General features: G+C 39.3%; 2 protein-coding genes across 3 annotated transcripts; both read left to right on the forward strand.

Annotated features, from left to right (window-relative positions):
- The first annotated feature begins 6,587 nt into the window (after positions 1–6,587).
- On the forward strand, positions 6,588–8,407 carry LOC134638590 (polyubiquitin-like). Of its 2 annotated transcripts, XM_063489321.1 has the most exons (3): positions 6,588–6,722; positions 7,333–7,590; positions 7,684–8,407. In XM_063489321.1, the coding sequence occupies exons 2-3, from the start codon at positions 7,423–7,425 to the stop codon at positions 8,167–8,169; spliced, it is 654 nt and encodes a 217-aa protein (XP_063345391.1). In that variant the 5' UTR covers positions 6,588–6,722; positions 7,333–7,422; the 3' UTR covers positions 8,170–8,407. The 2 variants fall into 2 exon arrangements, with proteins under 2 accessions (XP_063345391.1, XP_063345392.1); XM_063489322.1 differs by lacking the exon at positions 6,588–6,722 and having other exon boundaries at positions 7,164–7,590.
- A 3,149-nt stretch (positions 8,408–11,556) lies between these two features.
- LOC134638592 (polyubiquitin-like) lies at positions 11,557–12,420 on the forward strand. The gene is made up of 2 exons (XM_063489323.1): positions 11,557–11,644; positions 11,739–12,420. The coding sequence occupies exon 2, from the start codon at positions 11,751–11,753 to the stop codon at positions 12,210–12,212; it is 462 nt and encodes a 153-aa protein (XP_063345393.1). The 5' UTR covers positions 11,557–11,644; positions 11,739–11,750; the 3' UTR covers positions 12,213–12,420.
- The last annotated feature ends 283 nt before the right edge of the window (positions 12,421–12,703 follow it).

Consider the following 12,703-nt stretch of genomic DNA (forward strand, 5'->3'; position numbering starts at 1 on the left):
GGGCGCCCACTGTTTTTGGCTGAGGGCCAACTGCTCAGCCTCTGTGAGTGGTGGTGGTGGAGGACCCCCACCTGTTTTTCGGGCCTCCGCTTTTTTTCTGTTGGCTATAACGGGTCACATTTGAGCATACAGAGTAAGCAAATATGTACTTGTAATGTGCTCAGATAATTTCAATAAGTGCTTACAGAAAGAAAATTAATGTAGCCTCTAACTGCAATTGATTTACATAGGACAAACAGACCAAGCACTATGGCTCATAATACAATTACACCTTACCTGTTTGGACTATATTTTTATATTTCATTTTTACTTGCTGCCAGGAACGTTTGGGGCCTGTTGGGTTGCACCTGCGCTCACATCACATCACAAAATAAAATGTATAAACTAAAAAATAAAATGAAATCTAATAAAATAACGTGTTAAATGGGTGGAAATCCCTAGATCAATGTTTAAAATAGCACTCACGCATTGACTCTGTCGGCTATGTTTTGCCATGCATGCTCCCTTTCTTTTGCAGCTGAGGCTGTGTTACTTTTTTTCCGCAAAGTTTGCATGTTATTGGCATATGCTGCCATCAGAATTTCGGCCTCAAGCGCTGTAAAATACATTGACCGCGCCTTCTTTCCCTCCGTCTCCATGGTGACTCGCTTAATCTGTGCTCCACTAATCAGGGCTTTATGTATCCTCGTGCGCGCGCTTAACTTGGGGTTAAAGCAACTCCGCGTTGATTGAACTAATTGTTATCAGCCTTTCTGAAACCGAATATTCCGAGTTGGACAGTTCGGGGTTACCAATCCTGAGTATCATTTTTAACTCTGAGTTTTCTAAACCCGCTTTCTGAAACAGACCCCAGGTGTTCATTAACTGAAATATCTAAACAGCCAGTCACATAACAGCAGGTCACTGCATTTAAACATGATAGCAAAAATTTTGAAACAATAAATGAATAACTCAAAATGAAATATTGTGGCTGATGCCAATCTCCTTAATTCAAAAGATACATTTACTAATATCCAAGGCTGTTTATATTACACTGCTGCAGAAATGTGATTTGACACTGGAGTATTGTTAGCAGTAGCTAGTTAGCATTGGCATTTATAAAGGAATTTAATCCATTAAATTGGCAAGACTATCCAAATCCTCAGTAGAAAGACTTCAGCATGTTCAGAATGCAGCAGCCAGTCCTTACATACACATTACCCAATACTGACATCACTATAACTTCCATTTAAGCACAGAATTACTGAAAGGGAATTCACCGTTAAGAGTGCTGAGGGTGCTGACCAATGACTGTAGAAAACATGGACAACGCGACAGCTCCCCAAAAATGAAGCCAAAGCGTCTCTATTGCCCCCTGGTGTCTGGCTGCAGTATAGGTCATAAACCCCCGCCTCCTCCATGTTAGCGGATGGGACTGGGGTCAGACTAAAATAAATAAATTCTCCCCAGATAAATTTTTTCCAAAGATTCTTTCTTTTGTTATCAATAGTTCTCATCACGCTGATTTATGTCCAAGGGGTCTAGTTCCCCATAAGTTTGATTCTAATTCCTAACGCGGCGATGTTAAATTGGGGTGTAACGTCATCATAACAGCTTTGACTGACAGCTGCAGTCACGGAGAAACGTGCGTATATCTGTTCGGGAATAGCAGATAGAGCGTAGGCTCTGAGAGGAGGGCCAGCGTTTACGCTACGAAAACACGACCGACTGTTTTAACCTGACAGCCTGAGGTGTCCTTCAGTAAACTGGACTACCCGACAGAAGGACCCGAGGCCCCGCTGCACTTTTTCGGTAAGTTAAACGTGTTTGTAAGCTAATCCGTAACTACCGTCCTTAGCTAGGTCCTGAGACCTAGCTAGCTAAGATGAGCACTCGGCTGTCGGGGAAACTTGTTTTCGTTCGTTCGTTTAGCTAATCCGTGCAGGTGAATGAATTTACCCCGACTAAAGAAATCAAGAGAAACGTCCGGGCTGCTCAGTCACTAATTACCGTTACTGTACTTTTATTACAAGTATTATACTGTAAATGCAACAGGCTGCATTCTGCTTCAGCTCCTGTGCAGAGCTGATTATTAAATATGTGCAAACAACAGCATGTCTTCAGTCTCCACATGTGTAAAGACAGTAACACCAATTTTTTTTAAGCTTGTACTTCAGTAACTCATTAATCAGTAACTGTGGATTAAACTGTAGAACTGAAAAAAATGTAAGAAGAACTTCAGATCCTGAGTGTGTGAGGACAGAGATTTGAGAGAAACTTTATATTTCAGTTTGTGATGATTCTGTTCTCTTTGCGATTACAGGAGCTGCCCTCAGATTCAGAGCTCAGCACCAACCAGTGACAGCAGACAGATCATCCAACATGTTCACATGTTAACTGCAAAATTAAATAATGAAAACAGTACAAAGGTTAAAGTACCACATGTGCTGTCAGTGAAAGCTGCAGCTGTTTTATTGATAAAGTTAAAGACAAAAAGTCAAAAGGATTAATCGCCAGTATATATCAGCATTAACAGGACCTTAGCTTGGTGTTTTACAAACCTGCTGATCTCAGACCTGCATGGCTTCTGTTTTAAACACTTGATGTACTCAGCTGCATGAAGAGCACAGCTGATTTTCTCTGACACAATTAAATAAAACCTGATGAAGGTCAAAGGTCGTCACTTGTATGTTGAACTTGTGATCTGGAATTCCTTTACAGTTTTTGCAGATGGTGTGTTATTTACCATAAAGTGATTCAGAGTTATTCATACCAGAGTAAACAGAGAGGATAATATATTTTTATATATATTACTTTCTACAGGACTAAATATAATATCTTTATGTAAAAGCACGGAGCCTCTGGGGAGTATCTGAGTATTTATAACATTACACAAACCAAAGGTCTCATCACAGTGTTCATGAAATGCATCTTCTGAGCTGGGCCTTCGGTGGAGCTCTGAAGATTTCCCTGTGAGGGAGCTGCTGGTGAAGATCATGAGTCCTGCTTGATCAGTGCAATGAGCTTCAGTCTTCCTGGTGTTTCTTAAATGAAGCCTCTCTCAGTGGATCAACAGAACATCTGGCACAGGACAGCTGTGATGAAAGAAAGGGAAGAAGTTTCTCCAAACCTCTGGACCCAGGAAACCCAGCTTGGTCCTCATGGTCTCCCTCACTAGTTTCTCCCCAGGGTGAATGTAGCTGTTGATATAATATGGACTCCATTATTAAATGAAAATAACAAATTAGACTACACTACTGAAACCTGCTGCTGTTTTTAAAGTTACCATGTTACCAGACTGTAGACGGCTCTGAAGATTTAAACCGTTTTAGATCCATTACACTCACAGTCTTAAATGTTAAAATCTCCAAGGACAACATTACATTTTTGATATTAACAGTAACTCTGGACCTCTGTAGAGTGTGCAGCTGATCTCATTGCTGTCTAAAAATGGATAACAAAACCTAAGCAGTGCTGAATCCTTCAATAACACAGACTATTAGATTAACAGGTGTGTGGCATCACTAACTAGCTTGCAACGAGCCCCCAACACATTGCGTATGCTAGCGGCTAATCTAGCAAACGAATTAACAACAGAGTGATTTTAGAACTATAAGATGATAAGTTGTGTGTCTTTTTTATAACAGTGACGTGGTTGTATTTACCTTAATTAAACGAGTCGTCAGTCGCGGTAAACCAGCTCAAAACTGGAGCAGCCGGGCTACGTAAAAAGTGTAGGGGGGCGTGTTTGCGGTCACGTCCAGCGTGTGTGTGGGCGGGAGCGTTACACAGGTCGTGTCCAAATTCATGGGCTGTATCCCAATTCAGGGTCTGCAGCCTTTTTTTTTTTTTTTTTCAACTTTATTGGAAATTATAAAGCGAACAGTCAGTCATTCCAGTTCAGTTTGTACAGTAGATATACAGGGCAAATAAGAGTAACAATATACAGTACAATGAAATAAGAAGGATAAATAAATAAAGGAAAAAAAGGGGGAATGTGACAGAGTTCATAACAACTTTGTACTTGAAAGTTGTATCTGTGACAGCTCATTCGTTAAACATTTCTGAATAAATTTCAATCAATGATAAACCTTTTTTATTGGAAATTAATTTAAGAGAGTTTAAGTAATATTCAATTTCAATCAAAAACAAATTAAATGATGGGGTTGAGTTTTGAAATTTACATTTATGTATATGGAATTTCCCAAATAAGATATAAAGATTGACAATGGTACATATATTTTTTTTCTTTAGTTTCAAAATAAGTGATAATGTTCTTCCCTTCAATTTTGATTTCGTATGTTGTTTTGCACAGTATATTATTTTCAAGCTCTCTCCAAAATGTAGCACTATATGACCAGCCATAAAACAAATGAGTAAAGGGTCTGCAGCCTTAAAGGCCGCATTTTAAGGCCGATTACGTCACAGCGACGCGACGAAGGCTGTCCCAATTCGAAGGCTGCTCGAAATGCGGCCTTCAAATGCGTCCTTCATTTCCCTGAATTTTAAGGATGTGGCGGTGTAGACTTCATGGCCCAACATATCCCAGACTTCATAGCGCGGCCGTGGGTGTGGATAATTTTGCCGAAAAAAACGGCGGAAGCGGAGTGGCCAAAGAGTAAACTTTTAAAAGTAAGTACTGAATATTATGTAAGTTATTTATGTGCAAATGTTTAATAATGAAGAACATTAAAACATTACTGTTGGCCACATGTCGGGAAAGTTATGTGACATTAGCAATGTTTGTACTTTCAGCGTTTACTTTGTTTTAAAGCCTTTACTTTAAAATATACGCCGTTCAATAGTCGACTTTAATCCTACAGAGAATGTGATGATTTTATGGATTATTAAAGTCAGTCATATATCCACAAACACAACAGGCTGAAAGTCAGTGAATGCTGCTCGGTTTGCAGTCCTGAATATCACGGCACAAGCAGGATTCACTGCACTGTTAATGTCAGCTATGTTATATTGCTGCCTCTGTTCGGTGGTGTCGAGCCAAACGGACTTTAACGTGTTTGAACGAGCTGACGGTTCACTGAAAGAAAGATGCTTTAATCACAGGAGTCACACATGTGTCCACTGTACCATCTGGGAACTCTTCTTGTTTAGCACTCGTAATAACACAAACACTAAATCCTCCTTCTCTTGTGCTGTTTTGTAGCAGTGTGTACACCTGAGACTGTCACCTGTCTGTCTGTCCTGCACTCTCTCTCTTTTTCTTTCTCTCTGATTGTGTAATAAAAGTATGAACATGTATTTATAAGTTACACTTGTGTTTGAATCCTGCAGCTTATCACACATTTGATTTCCATGTGTGACAACTGCAAGTGTCCAGAGTGAGGACAGACTGAGGGACCCACTGCTGCACATCATCTGTGAGGCTTTGCACCCCTGATGATCCACCAGGACAAACTCAGCAGTGTGTGAGGAAGAGGAGGAGGAAGAGCCAGCAGCAGCTGACAGATGGAGAGAATAGACAGACTGTTCCCTGTTTGTGAAGGACTGCTAGAAAAGTTTAACATAACTAATTATCTGTCCTGAATCAGTCTTATTAGGTAATTTTATCATTCCAGTGTTTTCAGTGTGGGAGAAAGTACTCAGAGCCTTCAAGTTACACACTATGAAAGGCAGCAACAAGTTTAATGTTCAGAAACCTAAAGTATGTATCAGCAGCAGAATGGAGCTAAAAATAAATGTTTGTTTCAGTTCTATGAAGCTTTGAGTATTTTGGATTAGTAGTACTGCTGTGTTTGTTGCATCATATTGCTGTAATTGTTTATATGCTTTATATATTCTGAGGTAAGTTGATCTATAGTGTTACATCATATTCTATAAGGATGTTATGTGTTTGTATACTTTCTGCCCAGTTTGACCCATTTAGCAGAAGTCAGCCTGTTTAAGGCTCTGATATCTATTCTGTATGACTTAAAGCAGTTATGACATGGTATGATTTTCTCACCCAATAAAGGAATATTTAATATATCAGTCTATTCTTCATTCTATCAGAAACAGTTTTCACAGCTCGTACATTTTGTTTTTACACATATTTGTAAGCATTGAGCCAAACTTAGTAATGCCAACATATTAAAAGAACAATATTTGTCTCTTATATATAATACATCTATATATACACTGTCAAAGGTATTTGTCTTTGAGTGAAGATTTAAGGTGATAGGAAATAACTGCAACTTGAATCTTTGACCCAGAGTTCAAGCTCACTGCTGTAATATATATATATATATATATATATATATATATATATATATATATATATATATATATATCATGATAATCTGACAATACATATAATATTGTCCATATTATATTTACATTACCACAGTGAGATGATTTTAGTCTCATGAACAACATTAGCTAATTGTTGTTTACTAACTAATCTTGAAATGACTGTTCAGTACAGAAATGAAGCCCAAGTATCATGTTTTACAGTCCTGTGGTCTCAGCCTCAGATACTCAACTAATCAAAGTGATGTCATGACAAAAATGAATGACCAACAAAACATTTTTTCTCCTTCATTGATGTCACACAGTCGCTCCACCTCAAGTCACTACTGCGCAGACTCTGGCTCCAAAAATGCAAGATGGCAGCCTCCACAAACGGGATATTTTTTGGCTTCATTTTTGCACAATGGGAGGAGGCGCTGTCGCGTCGTCCATGTTTTCTACAGTCATTGGTGTTGACATTACTGTGGTCTTTGGAACAAGCTTCCCGCTGACCTGAGGTCAGTTACAACTGTGTGCACATTCAAAAGCAGACTCAAATCAGTTTTATTTTCACTGTGTGTGTGTGTGTGTGTGTGTGTGTCCACGGCATCATAGGCATCTTCTATGCCTATGATATCTTCTATGTTAAGCACACTGACTTTATTGTAATGATATTTGCCATATAAATAAAATTACCACTGACACTGACATTATGGAAAAATTCGAACGGTTCTCTGTGCTGTGTTTCATTGGCCATAGCGATAACTCTCATAAACTCCATTAACAATGAAGAAATCTTACAAATGTGCTGATTCTCGGTCAAGTTCTGTTGCTTGAACATTGCTGCCTCGGTGCACATATACAGATAGAAGTTTTCTTCAGTACTGAAGTAATCCGCTGATACTTAGCAACATATCCAGTGGCATGAAGCAAAAAGGAAATGTTAATAAATAGTTTGCATATCTTTGTGTTCAAAATTAAACAAAATCATAATTTATTTCAATCTGAGAGATCTCATAAATCGACATTTCTATATTTCTTAACCGAACACGCCCTTTGACGCACGACCGCTGCACGTGGCTTAATTTGTAGGTTGGTCTTAGAAATGTGTTTTGTTTTGTTTTTAAGGAAGGATAGTCTCTGATCAAAACACCCCAAGCACCATACCATGGCAGCGTGATGTTTGGAGACTAGAAACCGAAAGTTGTTACAGCAAAGATGGGAAAACGAATCTTAAGTGAGTGGGCGGGCGCTGATCAGCTGAGCGGGAGTGTATATAAAGAGCTGAGCCGAGGCGCTCAGCTGTTGTGTGAGCATCATTGTTTACCTGAGCTGAGACTTCAAGTTTCCGGAGAAATTTGTTTTGCCTCGATAAGCCATCGCAAGGTAAGAAGCTGAGCAAGCCTGTGAGAAATAACTGAAAAGTCTTTTATTTCCTGAGTGTTTGTATTATAAAGAACTATTTTTGTATTCTTTCAGACTACAGCCAACATGGATATAACTATCACTATGGTGGGTGGGTCCCACACCGTGAGGGTGAACCCACAGGACACAGTTGGCTCTCTGAAAATAAAAATCCAGAGCATGCTGGGAGTCGACCCCCAGAGGCAGAGGCTGGTTTTCATAAACGGCCAGAGGACCCCTCTCAACGACGACTCCAAACCCATCAGCTACTACGGCTTACAGCACGGCTCCCAGGTGTCCCTGCTGGTCACCGAGCCTCCTCCACCTGCTCCCATCCAGGTGTTCCTCAGAAATGAAAAGGGACACTCCAGCACCTACGACATCCAACCCGACGAGACTGTGAGCAACTTCAAGAACAGAGTCGAGAAAAGAGAGGGGGTGCCAGCGAGCCAGCAGAGGCTCATTCACCAAGGCCGGGAGATGCAGGGTGGCAAACTGGAGGACTACAATGTCGGAAACCACAGCACCATCTACATGACTTTACGTCTGAGAGGAGGCTAAGGACAGTTTAATATTATTCATACACCAGAAAACCCATGTATGTTATTTAATTTTAATGATATCGACCAATCTTGTATATATTTTTTAATTTATTAGTGCTTTTATTTTGAAGAAAAAAAAACATTCCTTGCACCATCTGTGTTCATTAACCAGTCTGTGTTAAAGGTCGTGTTAAGTCATACAAACCACTGTGTTATGGATTCTGTCATGACAAATACATGTTAACTGGACTGAATACAAAAAAAAATAAAGTTTCTAACAGAAGTTTATGTGTCTTCACATTTCCTGTGTCTGTGTCAGCTGGGGAAGGGGGGAGGGGGGCTGTATGTCGTATAGATCACAAGACAAACGGGTCCCATTAAAAGTAGTTCTAAAATCACCGTTCCAATGTTTATAAGAGACTCTTAGTCATATAAATTTCCAAGTCGAGTATTTAAAGTGCAACAATAGCATGATGTAATGGTGCCAGTCCACTGTTTAAGTGTTAATCACAATAGTTTCTGTATGTGGAAATCATTGATCAGATTAAGCAGATTTACAGTAAATATAACAGTCTGTTGTATTATCTCAGTTATCTGGCTTTTATGACGATTATATACATTTATATATAGGTGAGGATTTTGAAAAATGTGAGGAAAATATTCTCTGATTCAAGCCTCAAAATGAGAAGTTAGTTTCTGAAAAATCACCATAAACTGAATATTTTAGAGTATTTGGACACTTGGTATTTGGTCACCGGTAGGCTACGGAGTGTGAGAAAGAGAAATATATTGAGTGGCCACATTATTAGGTACACCGCTCAACTGCGCATTATTGCTAGTAACTAATAAACCAAACACATGGTAGCAATTAGACTGAATTAAACCTGCATATCTACATTTAAAAGTTGTAAATCTGATCAAGGTGACCTGCTGAAGTTCAAATTGAGCATCAAAATGTGAAAGAATAGAATAGAATAGAATAGAATAGCTCTTTATTGTCACTGTTACAAGAACAATGATAGGCAGTTTGGCATCTCTCCGTGTGAAATACACAATAACGTAAGTATTTACATAATAACACAGACAGATTTACATTTACACAAGAAAGATATGTACAACTTATTCATACACCTTCAGACATACAGATACACCCATACATACACATACATACATGTATATATACATGCATATATGCATGCGTACGTACATACGCACACATATTTCCACATACACGCTTACATATATATAAGTGATTTAAGTGATTTTAAACATGTTATGTTTGTTGGTGCCAGATAGGCTTTTCTATGGGCTATGCTAGTTTATTGGACATGAAACTAGTGTTCATCCTGTTAAATACAAAAATATTATAATAACAATACTAATTTCACAAACTTAGAGCTTAGATTTTGGAAGACTAAGTCAGGGTCTCATGGAAGAGAGTCAGCAAACAGAACTTAAACTATTTAAGGGAAAACACAGAAAAATATTCTCTGATGTAAACATTTAAAATTGGCACATTTCCTTGCTGTCCTTTCTGAAAAATCATTTAGTCAGTGATAGACTACACATTGAAAGATCAAGAGAGATACAAACACTCAGTGGGCTCCAGTTCAGCTATTCATTAACTGAAATATCTAAACAGCCAGTCACATAACAGCAGGTCACTGCATTTAAACATCATCAACATGCTTTGAGCTGATAAGGAGGAAACAGTGACTCAAACAACCCCTCTTTATAACCAAGGTATGCAGAAGAACTATGAACACACAGCTCATCGAACCAGATGGACTACAGCAGCAGAAGACCACACCGGGTACCAATCCTGTCAGTGACAAACAGGACACTGAGGCTACAATTCACACGTGTTCACCTAAAATTAGACAATGGAAGACTGAGTCTCTATTTCTGCTGCAAAATTCAGATGACAGAGTCAGAATTTGGTATTAATGATATAACAACATTGATTAATGTTTCCTGGTATGAACAGTTCAAGCTGTTACTGCTAGTTTAGTGGGAGATATTTTCTTAACACACTTTGAGCCTCTTATTACTGCCGAAAATCATTAAGTCAGCACAGATTACTTGATTACTGTTGCTGACCATGTCCATGCCTTTATGACCACAGTACCTGTCAAGGCTGGGGCATCAATCGTTGTGGTGTGTGGGAGGCACTTACTGAGATGCGAGGGAGATTTATTATAAATGACAGAACACAAAGTGGGGATGACAAAAACAGAACTTAAGATAATCTACACTCAGGGAAACTAAACTAAAGAACAGCAAGGGAGGACACAAGGGAGAGCACACAGTGGATGCAAAAAGAAGTTCACAGACAGTTTCCAGGAGATGAACACAGACGGACCAGTCACGAGCACACCAATTCACACAACATAAATACAACAGAGGGACACTGGGAAATCAAACACAGGTGGGAGACAGCTGGACCTGATTAACCTGACGAGACAGAGGAAACACTAACACCAGGGACCAACAGAGGGAGCACCAACCCAGAATCCCAGAACCAGAAAATCCCAAAACACAAATCATCCCAAAACTAGAACATGAGTCCACAAATAATAATAATAATAATAATAATAATAATAATAATAATAATAATAATAAATACACCAAACCCAAAATCACTGAGTCCACGGACTCAGGACCATGACAGTATCAATCTTCTGTTGTGACCATTCTGTTTTGTTTCCATGTAATTCACATCTTAAAAAGAACATTTCAGGTGTGACATCAATACACTGTAGGAATTTTACACAACGTAGTCCCCCACAGACTGTGTGAGATATGTGATGTGACATATGTCCCTGCATATATCACTGACAAGAAGAATTTTGAAACAATAAATTAATAACTGGAAATTAAATATTGTGGCTGATGCCCGTCTCCTTAATTCAAAGGAGCTAGTTCTGTTTCGTAAACATTGCTGCCTCGGTGCACATATACAGTCAGATGTTTTCTTCAGTACTGAAGTAATCCACTGATAGTTAGCAACACATGCAGTGGCATAAAGCAAAAGGAAATATTAATAAATAATTCGCATATCTTTGTGTTCAAAATTAGACAGAATCATACTTTATTTGACTCCGAGTTACCAAAAGAGAGATCCGAAAAAATCGGTATTTCCATATTTCTTAACCGAACACGCCCTTTGACGCACGACCGCTGCACGTGGCTTAATTTGTAGGTTGGTCCTAAAAACGTGTTTTGTTTTATAAAGAAGGATAGTCTCTGATCAAAACACTTCAATAGCAGTGCTGCGTGATTTTTGGGGACTAGAAACTGAAAGTTGTTACAGCAGAGATGGAAAATGAATCTTAAGTGAGTGGGCGGGCGCTGATCAGCTGAGCGGGAGTGTATATAAAGTGCTGAGCCGAGGCTTTCCGCTCAGCTGTTGTGTGAGCATCATTGTTTACCTGAGCTGAGACTTCAAGTTTCCGGAGTTTTTCTTTTTTTTTGCTTCGAAAAGCCATCGCAAGGTAGGAAACTGAGCAAGCCTGTGAGAAATAACTGAAAAGTCGTTTTTTGTTTTGAGGGGGTGTAATTTAAAGAACTATTTTTGAATTCTTTCAGACTACAGCCAACATGGATATAACTATCTCTATGCTGGGGGAGTCCCACAACCTGAGGGTGAACCCACAGGACACAGTTGGCTCTCTGAAAATAAAAATCCAGGAGAAACTGGGAGTCGACCCCCAGACGCAGAAACTACATTTCATAAACGGCCAGAGGACCCCTCTCAATGACGACTCCAAACCCATCAGCTACTACGGCTTACAGCACGGCTCCCAGGTGTCCCTGCTGGTCACCAAGCCTCCCATGGAGGTGTTCCTCATAAATAATAAGGGACAGAAGAAGACCTATGAGTTCCGACCCGGCGAGACCGTGAGCAACTTCAAGAACAGAATCGAGCAAAGAGAGGGGGTGGCAGTGAGCCAGCAGAGGCTCATTCATGACGGCCGACAGATGCAGGATGGCAAACTGGAGGACTACAACGTCAGAAACCACAGCACCATCGACATGACTTTACGTCTGAGAGGAGGCTAAGGACACTTTAACATCGTTCATACGCCAGAAAAAAATGTACATTATAGAATCTTAAAAAGTTTGACTAATCTTGTATTTATTTTTTTAATCATTGTTACTTTTATTTTGAAGAAAAGAAATTCCCACTATGTGTTCTGTTACCTGTTCGCAAATCTGTGTTTTCTTTTGGCAGAACAAACAACTGTAATTCATACAAATTAACATTTTAGGGATTCTGTCATGACAAATAAATGTTACCTGCACTGATTACAGACAATAAAGTTTCTAATAGAACTTTATGTCTCTTCACATTTCCTGTGTCCATGTCAGCTGGGGGGGGGGCTGTTATTCTTCACTCAGAAAAATTATGGTTCTTAAATGGTTCTTCAGATGTCTTCATAGTTCTTTAAAGAACCATCATACGTCAAAGAACCTTTTTATTTTGTTGATGGTTCTTTGGGTATTACAAATGGTTCTTTAAAGAACAAAAGGTTCTTCATCCTTAGCTATCT

Source organism: Pelmatolapia mariae, linkage group LG12 (genome assembly GCF_036321145.2).
Source record: "Pelmatolapia mariae isolate MD_Pm_ZW linkage group LG12, Pm_UMD_F_2, whole genome shotgun sequence".
Lineage (NCBI taxonomy): Eukaryota > Metazoa > Chordata > Actinopteri > Cichliformes > Cichlidae > Pelmatolapia > Pelmatolapia mariae.

Excerpts from the sequence above, each read along its gene's own strand:
- LOC134638592 (XM_063489323.1), top strand. The coding sequence starts at position 11,751 with ATGGATATAACTATCTCTATGCTGGGGGAGTCCCACAACCTGAGGGTG.
- LOC134638590 (XM_063489321.1), top strand. The coding sequence starts at position 7,423 with ATGGGAAAACGAATCTTAAGTGAGTGGGCGGGCGCTGATCAGCTGAGC. Across the intron at positions 7,591-7,683 it reads CCTCGATAAGCCATCGCAAG|ACTACAGCCAACATGGATAT; the intron begins GTAAGAAGCTGA and ends GTATTCTTTCAG.